Here is a 15,963-nt window from a genome sequence, read left to right on the forward strand (position 1 = left end):
ATTATCCTTCCTGCAATGAGAATCTGTGTGGCAATAGCATAATGGAGAAAGTTTACTCACCGGTAACTAGAAAAGGAGTACTTGTGGCACCTTAGAGACTAACCAATTTATATGAGCATAAGCTTTCATGAGCTACAGCTCACTTCATCGGATGCGTGAGCTGTAGCTCACGAAAGCTTATGTTCAAATAAATTGGTTAGTCTCTAAGGTGCCACAAGTACTCCTTTTCTTTTTGCGAATACAGACTAACACAGCTGTTACTCTGTCACCTGTAACTGGTGTTCTCCAAATATATTGTCATTGTGAACTACAGTGACCCTTCCTCTTTCCCTCTCTTTTCTGAATCCTATATTACGTTTTGATCAATGAAAAAAAATGAAGCTGAAGGATAGTTGGGCCATGAGATCCAATAGATTTAAAACAGTTCTGCATTGGGTACACTGTGCGACCTCAACAATAAACTGCTATTAAACAGTTCTGGTATTCATCCGACACACACATGGAAGGGGCCTCATTTACCTCAGTAGTAACATCTCCCTGCCTCCAGACACCATGGGGGCCTCCCCTGAAGACCAGAATTTTGTGCTGGAGGAGGAAGCAAAGATTGGACATGCTTTGAGAGGGGGACCTCATTGTTTCTGCTACCCCAACTGCAGAATTTACCCAGAAAAGATCATACAGCCTGATGTTGTATTATTTTTTCCACAGAACCCTCCAAGGAGTCCTGGGGGCAGCTGCAGCTAGGGAAAGTCTCTTGTAGTGCAATTCCAGTGGACATGTGTTGTCAGTGAGCCAAGGAGATGGCCAGCTGAGAGCCACAACTAGGGCAGACATAGAGAACCTCTCTATGATGACACTGGCTGCAGGTGGGAGAATCTCTGTGAGGATGAGGAGACGCCTGCAGAGATGATCTCCTGTAAATGTCCCTCATGTCACTCCCATGGGGCCTACTGAAGTAGGGGATACCTGGGGCACTAATAGGTACAATTTTTCAATCTCTATAGCCACAATTTATTATTATTTTTTAAATTCCAAGAATGATTAGACCATATCATTGTCTGTCCCTTTGCCCAGTAGTTTTCTGCAATTGATGGAAATAAAAATAAACATCCTATGCCCAGTGAACCTCTGCATTTTAAATATTCCGACAGTGAAACTGTATAATTTTCTCAGCTTCTCCCTCAAATGCATTCTTGCACTTTCTCCCGTGCTGTCCCTTACAACTGAGAAAACAATCCCCCATCAAAAACTGCAAAGGCACCAACGTATCCTCTTACCAGTCGCTCCTCAAAAATGGCCTCTTCTGAAATGCATACTGAAAACTGCAATCTGGTCATGGCTAGGGAGATAGTGAGGTCTGATCACTACTCCTGATTGACTAAGAGCTGTATATGTCCCGTTATTTTTGTTACACTGTCTCCTCTACCTTCTGCCCCGGCCCACTTGTTGGTCTCATCCATGTATTGTCTTTCAGACTGTCAGCAATTTGGGGAGGAACTGTCATTTACTTTATGTTTATTATTTTCTATTAGTTAATATGGTTATTATGGTAGTGTCTAAGGGCTGACCAAGAGTGGGGCCCCACTGTGCTAAGCAGTGTACAAACAAAGTAGTAGACAGTCCCTGGCCCAAACAGCTAACAATCCAAATAGACAGGACAGGCACAGGGTGTGAGAAAGTGTGTTAGGCACAAGCACGGTGAATAATGAAATGGCAGCAAATGTCCTATTAGTTATACAGTTTGTTTGAGGGTGAGAGGAAGTTGGTTTTCTTAATAGGGGATCAGCTAAATAGAAAGGAAAGGGAAGGGAGTTGGAGTGAGAGGGACAGGAGCAGGCCTGGAGTGAAGTCAAGATGAAGAGACTGTGAGGGAGGGTGAGGGGGAGCAGGAGTGTTGGAGCAAGCAGCCAATCAGCACAGGACCGAGAGTCCAGACAAAACTGTTGAAAGTTCTCCAAATGTCCAAAGGACTAAACATCACAATGGGAACCAGCCTGGTTGGCCTATGGGTGCTACCACGATATCAATGTTACAAAATAGTAATTTTTAAATGATTAAACTTTTTATTTTAAATTGGTGAAAAAGTGTCATTGAAATGATACACTCCTGATCAGTGTGAGTGTCTGAGTTATAAATTTCTCATAAACAGAGTTTACGTTGAAATTGCAGGCATAGCATGGCACCCCCACTGCAATAATAATAATTATTCAGTCTGCTGTTTTAGCCATACCTTGGACCGCTATTGTCCCTGGCTAGTTTTCATCTGCTTAGGTTTTTTTGTATGTATATAGACAGTGAGAGCTAATGGTTTTCTGAATTTAAAATGAGTATGCTTTCTTTTTTTTCATTGTAGCATGTTGTAGCTTGGGGTGCTTATTTCTATATGTTGTTCTGCTTATATCAGGAGTGGGGAACCTATGGCTCATGGGCTGGATCCAGCCTGTTGCTTAATTTGATCTGGCCTGTGCATGGGTGGTGGGTCCCATAGACTGAGGGAGGCTGTGCCTCCCCAAACAGCCAGGTATGGGCCCTGCCCAGGCTCTCCCCGTTGTTTACTGCTGCACAGTGTATGGCTCCTCCAGTCTCCCTGTGCTCCAGCCGGGACTGGGGAGGCTGCGGCCACACGCCGACTGCCTTCCCAGCACTCCGAGGCTGTGGGGGCTGGGGCCATGCACTTCCTGCCCTCCCGGCACTCCTCTGGGGCTGCAGAGGCTACCCTGGGGCAGGGCCGGGGCCAGTGGCTTTGGGGGAGGCCGTAAGAGGCGGGGCTGGGGGCTTTGGATCAGACCCTTGCTTTTTACTTGTGTGTGGCCCACGATTTATTTTTTCTGTGGGTCAATGGCCTGTGATAGAAAAAAGGTTCCCCACCCTGACTTACATGATAAAACGTACGATTCCATGCAGCACTGGTAGCACAATATATTTAACATGGGATATGAAAATCCATATCCTGTTGTGTTCTCAATGGACTTCTTTCCCAACCTGCCCTGGTTCAGTGATGCAAAGACCTTTGAGAGTCAAGTCTGCCCGGGACCCTCTCATAGGGCCAGCTGGCCTGGAGCACCCTTCAGCAGCAGGCTGCAGCACGACACATGCGCCAGTCTCCATTTCCCTCCTTCAGAGTCCTGAGAAATAGTCCAAATAGTCCTTAGTGCAAATGGCACTTGTGGGATTAATTTATTACAAAAGAAAGCCCTGTGCACGTAACAAGTCCCAACACTGTAATCCATGGAATACATCAATACATCTCTTGCATCCTGCACCATGCCCCCGGACCATGCCCCAGCTCTCCAGCACAGCCAGCAGGCACCGTCCTCTGCTGTGTTCAGGCTTCAGCCCTCTCCAGTCTTCTCTGGCTTTGGCTCTCCATGGCTCAGGAAGGACAACCAGCTCACCCCTCCACGGGTTCCCTAACCTTCAGCCCTTTTCATTCGGTCAGCACTGCCTGGCTTTGACTCAGGAAAGTCAGAAAGCTAGTCCCCCTCCTGGTTCCTACCTGTCTGCCCTTTTCCCACCACTGCCTCCCACCACTGGCTCTTCAGCTCAGAAAGGTCACCCAGCTAGCCCCTCCAGTAGCTCCTAGCCCTCATTCCTTTTCAACCTCTCAGCATTAGCATTGACTCAGAAAGGCCAGCAGACTTCCTGATAATTCCTCTCTCTTTCTAGGAAGGGCCTGCAGAGAGCTTTCCCCAGAGACCTCCTTCAGTTTTCAGACTGACACTCACCAGACCTTCCTGATCCTTTATAGGCCCCAACTGCTACCACCCTTTTAATTGGCCAGTGGGAGCACTTGCTCTGGCACAGAGACACTGGACCTGTTTCTTTTATTTTATGCCCCTGTAACAGAGCCACTCTAAAGCCCTTCAGATTTGCTGCCTCTAAGAGAACTGATTCTATGGGGATTGCTGCAGGGTCCTGTCTACCCTTGGGTCTGTCTACACTGCATCTGGGAGCGAGTCTTCCAGCCCTGGTCTACAGTCTTATGCTAGCGGTGCTTATGCTAGTGCTCTAAAAATAGCTGTGTAGACATTGCTTGGATGTTATGGATTGGCTTGCAGCCCATCCCTCCACTTCCAGGCATCAGAGCCTGAGCTGCAATGTCTACACAGCAATTTTTAGAAAGCTAGCACTAACCCCGCTACCACAAATTTCTGGATCCAGACTGGGAGGCTCACTTCCAGACTCAGCGTAGACATGCCCTTAGGGGCTGAATATTCTGCTTCTGCAATACTCCTATTTCCTGCCAGTTGGGATATGAGAGATCTGTCTGTAATTCGAACCCAGATTTCTTGTGTAGCAGCAAAGAGTTAAGCCTTAGACCAGCCTTCCAATTCCCACTTTAATGTATGATATAATTCATATCACGGTGGGAAGCTGTGAATTATGGGCTATAATGTGAATTATGGGCTATAATTATGGTCAAAGTAGGAGACTGAAGCTCAAATGGTCTGTGTGATTACCAGACCTGTAAAGTGAAACTTTAGCTCTGTAATTTAAAATGCTTGGTTGTTGGTGTACTTTTATTAAGAATTTCTTGTGTTCTGCCTCCATATCCTGCACAGGTGCTTATCCTATGAGATATGGTCATGTAACCCAATGCTAGCAGATTGCTTGTTGGTCAATAGTTTTGGGTCCCAGTTAGAAGGACAACAACAATGCTAAACTCTTGCAAGTCACATGACCTCACAACCAATCTCGCGGTTAAGGATCACTATATTTGATACAAGGCTACTGAACTGTCTCCCAGTCCATTTTAAAGAAGGCTTCCATAAGGTATTGAGTGGTATCTTCCATCCTTTTTGTTTAATGATACACTGTAAAATTAGTGTTTTAAAACATTATTGATCACTTAATTGCACCATCACAGATCTCTCCACAAATCCTGGCTCTGAGTCTGGACAATGATGCTGTCATAAATATAAAGGGAAGGGTAACCACCTTTCTGTATACAGTGCTATAAAATCCCTCCTGGCCAGAGGCAAAACCCATTCACCTGTGAAGGTTAAGAAACTAAGATAACCTCGCTGGCACCTGACCCAATAATGGACCAATGAGGGGACAAGATACTTTCAAATCTGGAGGGCGGGGGGACAAAGGATTGTCTGTCTGTGTGATGCTTTTGCCGGGAACAGATCAGGAATGCAGCCTTACAACTCCTGTTAAGTTAGTAAGTAATCTAGCTAGAAATGTGTTAGATTTCCTTTTGTTTAATGGCTGGTAAATAAGCTGTGCTGGATGGAATATATATTCCTGTTTTTGTAATCTTTCTGTAACTTAAGGTTTTGCCTACAGGGATTCTCTATGTTTTGAATCTGATTACCCTGTAAGGTATTTACCATCCTGATTTTACAGAGGTGATTCTTTACCTTTTATTAATTAAAATTCTTCTTTTAAGAACCTGATTGATTTTTCATTGTTCTTAAGATCCAAGGGTTTGGGTCTGTGTTCACCTGTACAAATTGGTGAGGATTCTTATCAAGCCTTCCCAGGAAGGGGGTGTAGGGCTTGGGGGGATATTTTGGGGTAAGATGTGTCCAAGTGGTCTCTTTCCCTGTTCTTTGTTTAAAACGCTTGGTGGTGGCAGCATACAGTTCAAGGACAAGGCAAAGTTTGTACCTTGGGGAAGTTTTTAACCTAAGCTGATAAGAATGAGCTTTAGGGGTCTTTCATGCAGGTCCCCACATCTGTACCCTAGAGTTCAGAGTGGGGAAGGAACCTTGACAGATGCCTACTATAAAATTGACTAGCTTCACAAAACTGGTGAATCGCGTGTGGAGTTTGGAAAACACTGCTATCAGTGTCCAGTATTTTTAGGTGGGTGGTTGGAAGGGCAGTGTGACAGCTCTGGGAGTCAGGAGAATTAGATTGTATTCTCAAGAGTCCCAATGTAGAGACTAAAAGCACTATATATTAGTTAAGTGCCCTTGTCATTAAAATGTACAAATAAAGCTTTAATTTTAACATATTCTTTTATGGATAATCTAGTTAAAACTACTCTTCCTTTATGATCCAAATCATTTAAACACAATAGTCTGGGTTCTCTAGAAAGGTCCTAAGGGGGATAGAGGTTCTTATTTGTTTGTGGGGCCCAATTTTACTCATATTTACTTCCAAGCATAAGTCTTACTGCTTTCAGTATTCCAACAGCAGTTAATGGTACTACTCTTGGTAGTAAGAACTGTGTTTAGTGGTAAATGTTTTGTAGGATTGAAATAAAAAATCATAAAATGTATTCATTCTGATTCCAAAGAATTCCTTTTACTTTTACTAAAGTAATTTACAATACGAAGTGTGGGAGTATATATCTTCTGGGGCTGCCTCAGGGCATGGAAGATGGAAAGAAGTTGAGTGTCACTTAGAGTTCCATATTCTAAAACATATGAAGGTAAATAACAAAGAGGTAATATAGCGATGTAATTATGGATCAACATCCTGATGTCTCTTTACACCGTAAATCAACTTCCTTCTATTGGTAATATGTCAATTAGTACATGTACTTGTTTTGTTCAGAAATGTTTGTTGTATATCTCATGTCAAAATATAGTAATACAAATACGAGCAGTATTTATTATTTGTATTACTACAGCACTCAAAGGATTCAATCAGGTTCAAGTCTTATTGAGTTGTGTAATGTACAGATATGGCTCCAATCCTGCAAAAACTTATAATGTGTTTAACTTTCCATATAGCATTAATCCCACTGAAATTAATGGAAACTACTCACAAGACCTAAAGTTAAGCGTTTGCAAAAGGCTTTGCAGGATCAGGAACTATATACCTGAAATATACGACAGTGATATTCACATACATAGGATTAATTCTTACAATGGTGCATATTCTTACAGGAGTATAATTCTAGATATTGGTATCAATCAACATTGTATATGCAAATTCAAACATACTAAATAAATTACAGTGGATTTTTTTTAAAGAGGTATACTGGTTTCTGCTTAATTGTCAGGTGTATCTTTAAAAACAACAACCCAAAATACAAACCCTTTCCAAGGGTGTTTCTTTGTGATAAGTGAATAACACAACTAATCAGATAAAATAGATTTTACAGAGTTCTATTGTCTGGATGATATTCAGGCTCCTTATCTAAAAAGCACCTGCTCCTGGCACCTGTTTCCTTGGTACTCTCTCCACTTCTACAGTCCTATTCTTCCCTGCCTCCCGCGTCCCTCTTCTTGAGTTGCCTTCTAATTTTTGTGGGTGGGAGCACCCTCCACCCCGGGCCTCCCTAGAGTCTTCAGAAGGTGGTTGCTTCACCTATTATCTAACTACTCTGCCTTCTACTACCATTGTTTTCCTGGGCTAATTGGAAAGGAGCCAGCTGGACTGTTTCCCTCTTTCAGCTTTTCTGAGGGCAAAGGGACTGCCTCTTAGTCGTGCTCCCCCTTTAATCTTCTTGTGAATAAACTTCTCAATAACAATGTGGTCTGCTGACCCCCAACACTGATCCTGCAGCAGTGGGAACTGGGATGTTGCTCTTGGTCTCGTTACTGCTTCATCTTGCCATTTTAAACACTCTACACTTTAAAACATCTATTTTGAATCAGAGGTAAGAGCATCTTCCCTGGTCACGGCTGGGGACCAGATGAAAAGAGACATAGTCTTGTCATCTTGGCTGTATCTGGGGGGAAGAGGAGCAATTGTTCAGGGATAGGTGAAATAAATGTTCTCGTCTGAATAGGATGGAAGCTCACACTATTTGGCAAATGTAATATTCTGTTCACCACTCCCTACTTTGTGTGTGAAATATGCGATGTCTTTCACCCTTTTTGTAGATTTTACAAAATCTCCCCAGCGGTTACTGCATTATGAAATATAAATTATGTAGATAAATGTGTAGGCATAGGGATGCTTTTGTGGTAAATATGCAATGACCAGAATCTTAATTTTTCTCATTCTTAACACAGAGAATCAATTCACTAGATACAATCTGTAGATAACAAAAACAGCAAAAGAAGAAGATACAAATTCATCCATTGCAGATAATCTAGACAAGCCTACAATTCTATTGCTAAGAAAGAGAACTTGGGTTATTTAGGGTTTATGAGCATGAAAGATATTATTCTGTAAGAATTTGTTTTTGTTCATGTCTTTTTCTCATAATAGTTTTCCCCCCCTTACTGCTTCTCTATAATGTCAATATCAGATATGCTTCTTTCTGGAATAATCTTACATTTTGGACATTATTAACATCATTAGATGTTGCTGCACTGGAAACAATGTAAACTTCCAGAAAACAATCATTTCCCCAGACAAAGGAGCGTGTCCTAGATTGCAAAGATTATGCTTGTCTATTTTTATTGTAATGTTTCCTTGCTGTTTGAGTGTCATCTGTTACATGTTGCTTGGCTTCCAATGTCATGAAATCCTGTTTTTATAATTTTCTAAAAATAAAATATTACTTAGTTTCTTTGATTTCATATATGTATATAAAATAAAAAGAGAGACTGAAGCTAAATGTTCAGATGGAACAAAGTATGATATTAGTCAAGTATAATAATACCTTAGAGAAATGGCTATATCAGCGAGACATTATTGGACAAGTTGCAAGTCTATTCATAATGTACAAAAATCATTCTAATGGTTAAATGCCTGGTTGTTATTTACTGTCTCTGAATAGACTTTAAAATAACTTTTGTTTTTGTACAAGTATGCCAAATTTCCTGCCATTATCTAAATTAGCTGCCACCAGTGTAGGTCACAGAGAACAAAGCATTAACAGGGTATTACTTTGGAAGATGTGTTCTACAAAATTGACTTCTGAAGACTAGTGCACACATTGTTCTCTTCAGCTTACTTGATGTCAGATGTTATGACAGCACAATAAATTGTTAAATCTGAACGTAATCCACACATATTTGAAAAATTTCAAGAGGATGCTTTTAAAAATACGGTTCTGTAGATTAACTGGAATATTATTGTACTTCCAAAATCATATTCTCTTTATAAGATTGCCCCACTCTTGCAGAAATAGACTGCTCCTTCTCCTCTTCTTCAACCAGTTAGATAGATAGATCTTTTCACTGGCTGTATTTAAATGCCAGGATTTTGCCTTTATGGGAATAATCCATTCACCAACACTTCATTTTACCTTCAACCTCATAGCAAACTAAACATTGTTTCTCTTGCTGCTGATCAAAAAAAGGATAATTTCTCTTTCCTAGGAAGGATGAGAGGTAAGAAAATGGTGAGACGTTGGCACTGGGCTGGGCACCCAGTCATACGGAGCTATTTTGCCATTTGTACTATCAATCTCTTTCCCTGCTTGGTATACCAGAAGGGCCACCTAGATTCCTCTTACGCAGTACTTCAAGACAGCTCTGAGATCATGGGCCTGCACCATTAGAACTGGGACCAGACTTCATTTTAATCCAGTCATGCGTGGCAGATCTGGATGGCAAGATTACCCGGATCATGGACCTCCCCACTCCCAGCGAAACAAAAGGATTATGCGTGATACAGTAGCCAGGCATTTCTGCTTTCCCCTGCCTCCTTTAAAGGATTCTTTCCAGCCTCCACTCTTGCCTCCCCTCTTCTTTGGTCTGCCTGGGCCTAGTGGTTACAGAATCTTTCACTGAGATTTATAGATCCTAAGGCCAGAAGGGACCACTGGTCATCTGACCTGACCTCTTGTATAGCACAGGCCATAGAACTTCCTCAAAAGAATTCCATTTGAAATAGAGATGTGCAGTATGATTCTCTGGGGCCTTTCCGTTCCTTATCTCCTCTTGTCATCTTTATTTTCCCTTATCTACATGGCCTCTGTCACTTGTTTATCTGAGTACTTCTTTACTCCTCCCAGACAGAAGGAGCAATACCTTGGTTGGTTTATAGAATTCTTTTCTGTGTTTGTGTCCGTGGGTGTTGTGGGTGGATGGAAAATTTATTGAGGAAAGCTAAGTTGGAAATACAAGTTGTATATTTCCTTGTGAAAGTGGGGAGGTTTGTGCTCACTCTCATCTCTTGCAGGAGTGAGTTGTACAGTCTAGGTCTAGCTCCTGTTAAAGTTCTGTCTCAGTCTCTGCACTCACGAGCCTATCTTTATTGGTTGACAATGCCATTGCTCTGGCAGAATGTACCTGTTGGATGGTCTGATTGTTTAGGAAGAGCAATTTCTCAGGTTTTTTCTTAGGGCTTTTAATATCAGGAGATTTTGAAGTCGACTCTGTATTTATTGGAGATCCAGTACAGAGAGTGGATTATTGAGCTGATGTAACCCTGGTCCTATGAACACTAAGCAGAGGGGTGCAGTGTGGAGCTTTTTTAAGGAATGTAGTTTCATTCCTAGATATGAATTGCTAGAATCATGACTGAAGGTCTACCTCAGTTAACAATGGTCTGCTGACCTTTGTGGCTGGATCTCTACCCAATAGGATGGGAACAATTTTCTAGCCAGTCGCAGATAGAAGTGGGCATTTTTTGTTTCCATAGCTATTTTGGCATTCAGTACCAGTTCAGGAATCCAGAAGGACCCAAAAGGTGCAGACCAATTTAATAATCAGAGAGCAAATGCCCCTGATAGTTGTATGTATTATTGGGGAGACAAGTTCCTTGAAGTTTTTCAGTATTTCTTGGGTTCAGTTTTCACCAGTTGCTCTTCATCCAAGTACCTATTTTGGTCTGAGAAAGCTGCGAAGTGGTGTTTAGTTGATGTAAAGATGGTTGTCATCTGCTTGCACTTCAGGCCATATGGTCTAATTAGCTTTCTTAATAGAAAAGGATAAGCCTTGTGGGATTCTGCAAGTGAAGGTTCTCAAGGTGGGGGAACAGTTGCTCATAATAACCTTCTGGATTTGATATGTGAATAAGAATTGGTACCATTTCAGGGTGTTTATTTTTAGCCCTTATAGCTTCTGGGGAGTGGAATAGGAGTATTTGATTATCAACATTATCAAGTGTACAGAGGCCCAGAAGGATCTGTATGGATGTACTTTTCTTGTTGTCTACAGGCAGTAGGAGGTTGTCCAACAACAACAAATGGTTTCTCAGTACCATGCTCTGGCCTGAAGTCAGACGGAGAGAGCTGCTTATAACAGGTGGCTTCCAAGTCTGTTTTTGGTAGATTCTAGATTTGTGTGCTTAGGAAATTGAGATTAGACACTGGAAAATAGTTTGTGAGGTCTGATGGGAGGAAGTTCTGACCAACCACAAGGTCTTTCCATCCTTGAGGTTCTCCATTGCTGTCTTTAAGACTAGCAGGATGCACAAGACTTCAAGAATGTGGATATATCCAGATCAGCCAGCATCACCACTCCCTGTATGGGTCCTGCTGGGCTTTGTGGTGAGTGAGACACAGGTGGCCAGACTAACCAGCATCCCTGCTGTCTCATCCAGTTGGTCTTGAGGAGTGCCCAAGTAAATGAAGGGAGGCTTTGTGGACCACCCTTTTCCCCTTCCCTAACAGGGTCCTTGTGTGAAGCTAAGATAGAAAGCAGAATTTCCAGACCATGTTGCAGCCTGTTCTTTCCAAGATGCCTTTCAGGATGACCTCTTATGAGTGAGGTGGAGTCCCCAAGACCTCCCTCTCTTAGCCATGAATGCTGGGGGGGAAGCTTGTACTATAGCCACCTATGATCTACAGAAAGCCTCCCACTTGCTGGCCTAGCTGTTCTATCCTGCCTCTGGCTCCTTGACTTTGGCAGAAACAATTGGAGACTTGTCTACAGCTTGCCAGTGTAGCGCTTACTCAGCAGCATTTGGAACAGATCATTATGTCTGTGATGCAGACATTTGTCCCCAAATTCTTGTGACTTCAATCCACAAAGCAAGAGAAATAGCTGCCCTAACCCTAATGTGTACTATCCTGTAAAGCTAAAATAGATTAATTCTTTTAGAACCAGGCTATCTATCTCACTTCCTTTTGTCCTTCTTTCAAGCAAAGGGCACTGAATTCACTGGATGTTATAAGGGCTTAAAATTCTTTCTCCATGGAACCTATCTTCTTTGAAGGGCTCAAGAGGAGGGAAAGGGCATCTTGCTAGGCTTCACTGAAGTTAATTCAGAAAGCTGTCAACACTGCAGAAGTCTCCTGCCTCATGGGGATTAATCACTCTTGGGGTTAACTACTTGAGGAGTATCCGCCTTATAGGCAAAAAAGGGATTTGTCACCTACCTTAGAGATCTGCCAGACAGCTACCTGGCGCATGTGCTACATATCTTTTCCACACACTACAGAGTCAATATCCTTGCTTCTTTGGACATTCTATTGTCAGCTCAGTAATCCAAAAGTACCTAAACCTTGGATTTCTCATCAAAGGACCTTCCGGGGGGGGGGGGGGGGGGGGGGTAGGGGTAGGAGTAGGAGGGGGAGAAAGGCAGAGCCCTGAGTATCAGACTGGGTAAAAGTCACCAGAAATTTGTCTAACCTATAAATGCATTTCTGTGAGTGCCTCTCCTGTTCTGGGACACCTCACCCAAGCCAACCATTTCCAATTATCATACATATTTTTGTTTCTATGATAGCATAAACAGAGTTGACACAAAAATGTTGGTGGGTGGGCTCTCACAGTTACTGGGCTAGCTCCACCTGAGACCCCTCTCTTGTGTTTCCTAGTGCACTCTATCCCCCAGGTGACAGCTTTCCAGTCTTCGCCTCTTGAGGTACAATATCATGATTCTCCCACTCTAGGAGTAGGTCCCTGGGCTACATTCCTTGATTTTTCAGCAGGCCTGCCTGTGATCAGGGCTGTGGCCAGAGGTTAGTGCACAGTGACCAAATATTGCTTATTGTAACAGTAGGAACAGAGCTGCACAGAAGAGAGCAAGATAATTTGAGCCCACTGAACAACCCATATGCATGTCTAGCTTACTATTTCCCTGATGAGAGTGGACCTGACTTAGTCACACTGTCTTGCAGGGTCTGTTTCTCTTTCTCTCTTTTACAGGGCAGCAGCCCCTGACAACGGATCTTCCCTGTGTAGAACATCACTTTGGAGAACCTGTGTCCTTTTGGTCTTTAGGTTCCAGGCATGACAGCTATGTAACTCTTGGGTGGAAGTGGGATCTAGGCAGTCAATTGCTCAGCCTTGTCTCTTGCTGTGTTTGTCAGGCAGTGGCTTATGTGCACCCATAGTCTGGCCTTCATGGTTGTTTTACCAACAGCCAGCTAGTAAATTGAGCTAACCTATGTATTTAACTCCCAATAACCCAATATAGCTACCCAGTACCTGAACTTTACAACAACTAGATAATCATGTACAATATGTAGCATTCATAAATTAATGCAGAGCAACCCCACTTACATGCTCACAGTAAGAGTTGTGGTTTTGGTTCTAAAACTCCAGCCAGTGGGGATGATCCATCTTCTTGGAGATGAGTAGGGCCATACCAAATTCATGGTCCATTTTGGTCAATTTCAGGGTCATAGGATTTTAAAAATCATAATTTTTATGATTTCAGCTATTTAAATCTGAAATTTCATGGTGTTGTAATTGTAGGGGTCCTGACCTGAAAAGGAGTTGCGGGGGGAGGAGAGGGGAGGAATTGCAAGGTTATTGTAGAGGGGGTTGTGGTTCTGCTACCCTTACTTTTTTCAGTGCTGGGCAACTGGAGAGTGGCAGCTGCTGGCCGGGTGACCAGCTCTGAAGGCAGAGCCACCACCACCAGCAGCGCAGAAGTAAGGATGGCATCGTATCGTATTGCCACCCTTACTTCTGCACTGCTGCTGGTGGGGCCAACAGCCGTCGCTCTCCAGCCACCTAGCTGCAAAGGCATCACAGAAGTAAGGGTGGCAATACCGTAATCCCCCTAAAATAACATTGCGACCCTCCTGCAACTCCCTTTTGGGTCAAGACCCCCAATTTGAGAAACGTTGATCTCCCCCGTGAAATCTGTATAGCATAGGGTAAAAGCACACAAAAGACCAGATTTCACAGAGGAAGACCAGATTTGACAGTCCACGACACGTTTTTCATGGCCATGAATTTGGTAGGGCCCTAGAGATGAGGAAGAGCAGCTGTTATTCCCATACAGGGTCCACTGTCCGCAGAAGAGGGGAAAAAAGAGCAAAGTGTAACACTAAAGTTTAACAGCTTTACACATGGCAGGGCCCAATCCTGCTTCAAGTGAAGAGCAGTTAAGTCTTATAAATGCTGTTGTATCACAATAGTTCGATAACTTCTGATGAATGAGATTACAAGTTTATGATGTGGAACTTTGGTGAGAAAGTAGGGATTCTTAATGATGTATGTGTCTTGATTGTATGAACGACATACACTTGATAATTTCACAGTGGCTAGGGGTATTTGCATAACTATATGATAACATTAAATCAACTATTTTTGTCATGTGATAAAGCTAAAGTTTCTTCATCATTGACTTCTAAAAAATTTTGTATTTCAGCTGCTGCTGAATCATTTACTACGGTTTAGAATAAAGCAAGAGTGCTAAATAATTGCCACCATTGTTAATTTATTTTTCTGTTAGTTTAGGGATTTATCCACCGCTGCTTTTACATATACTTTATTAGATTATTTTTAATATATATTTCATGTTCATAGCAACTGAATGAGACACTGATGGAAATCTGAAAAATGGGAATCGGTATTACATTTTGCATCAGCAGTCACCAGAAATATTTTTCTGATTTTTTTTAATCTGGTATATCTGATTAAAATGTGTGTCACTAATTAGTGCAGAGATAGGTGTGGAAGATCAGCAGATGGTATGGTACATTGCAGCAAAGTATAAAAGAGAAAAAACTTTCCAGCTGTTTGAACGTACATTAATTGTTACCCTAATAGGCAAGATTTAAGGAGCTATGCCTCTCCCAGGAAAATTTTAATTACTTGTAAATCTTTTTTTTCTGTATTGTAGCTGACTTTGGTCTTGCAAAGCAGAAGCAAGAAAACAGCAAACTCACATCAGTTGTGGGAACTATTCTCTACTCCTGGTAAGAATAAAATAATTATAGAACCTTCAAGTACAATGACTTCTCTCTCCATGGTTATTTTTCTTTGACTGAAATACAAAAAGTTTTTGAATGGAACAGTATGTGTTCTAAAACGGAATTTGGTTTTAGTGATTGTTACGTGTAGTGATCAGTTACATTATACGGATAAAAAAGTTAAGTTTCAAAAGGCATTTCCAATTTGTGCTGATGGATTTGATTTGTGCTGTTCAGTCAGTATTTGGTTGTAAGATCAGCTTGGAAGTTGTTGTTGTTTTAAATGTTCTTTGATCCTTCCAAAGATAGGAAAGAATGACACACCTTTTAGTTGTCCACTCAGTTGCGTGTAAATAGTAGTATAGCATGTGGGGGTACCACTTTGAGCTAATTACCTTGACTGGCATTAAAATACTAGTAGAACTTGCTCTCTCATTGCAGGATGGACATTTTTGCTTCACTGCATGTGTGCATTTGGGAATTTCACTGTTTGATAGACTGGTTGTAGTGATCCCCCTTTGGTTGTGATCAAAACATGGATTACCCTTGTCAGTCCCTATGGTGGGATTCTATTGTATTTCACACAAGGATATCTTGACACTTAGAGGTTAAGAAGCCAATTAGAAATTTCTTCCTTTATGTTTTCTTAGCTGTATGATTTTCAGTAATTTCACAGGTTTGCTATAAAAGTTTGTTGCCTTAGTCAATGCACTCTCTCTGACAAATGAGCTGCTTCTTCTTTTGACATCTATATTTGAGGGCAAATCAAAATTAGGAACCATTTTATGTTAATTTACAATACCAAACCGATTACCGAAATTTCAACGAGATTATGTTGCCTTACTGACTAGCATTTTAATATCTCCAGCTAATGGAATGGTGAGTGGATCCTGTCCAAAAAGTTCAACTCAAAATGTGAAGAGTACATGTAACTGAGATGATCAGATGCATGTCAGATCTCTCTAATAGAAGTAAATGCTTGCAATGCAGAGTATTAAAAGATTTTTCTCTTTCATGATGTACATCACAAATCACAAATATACCCATTCTCAAAAGCTGTTGTATTT

General features: G+C 41.9%; 1 protein-coding gene across 2 annotated transcripts in view; it reads left to right on the plus strand.

Annotated features, from left to right (window-relative positions):
* Nucleotides 1–15,963, plus strand: part of NEK10 (NIMA related kinase 10) — a 171,286-nt gene that overhangs the window by 56,998 nt on the left and 98,325 nt on the right. For both annotated transcript variants that reach the window (XM_043540909.1, XM_043540908.1), the window contains exon 23: nt 14,827–14,902. In XM_043540909.1, the coding sequence (XP_043396844.1) occupies nt 14,827–14,902 (76 nt within the window). The remainder of the gene's footprint in view (nt 1–14,826; nt 14,903–15,963) is intronic.

This window comes from Chelonia mydas, chromosome 2 (genome assembly GCF_015237465.2).
Source record: "Chelonia mydas isolate rCheMyd1 chromosome 2, rCheMyd1.pri.v2, whole genome shotgun sequence".
In the NCBI taxonomy this organism is placed as follows: Eukaryota; Metazoa; Chordata; order Testudines; family Cheloniidae; genus Chelonia; species Chelonia mydas.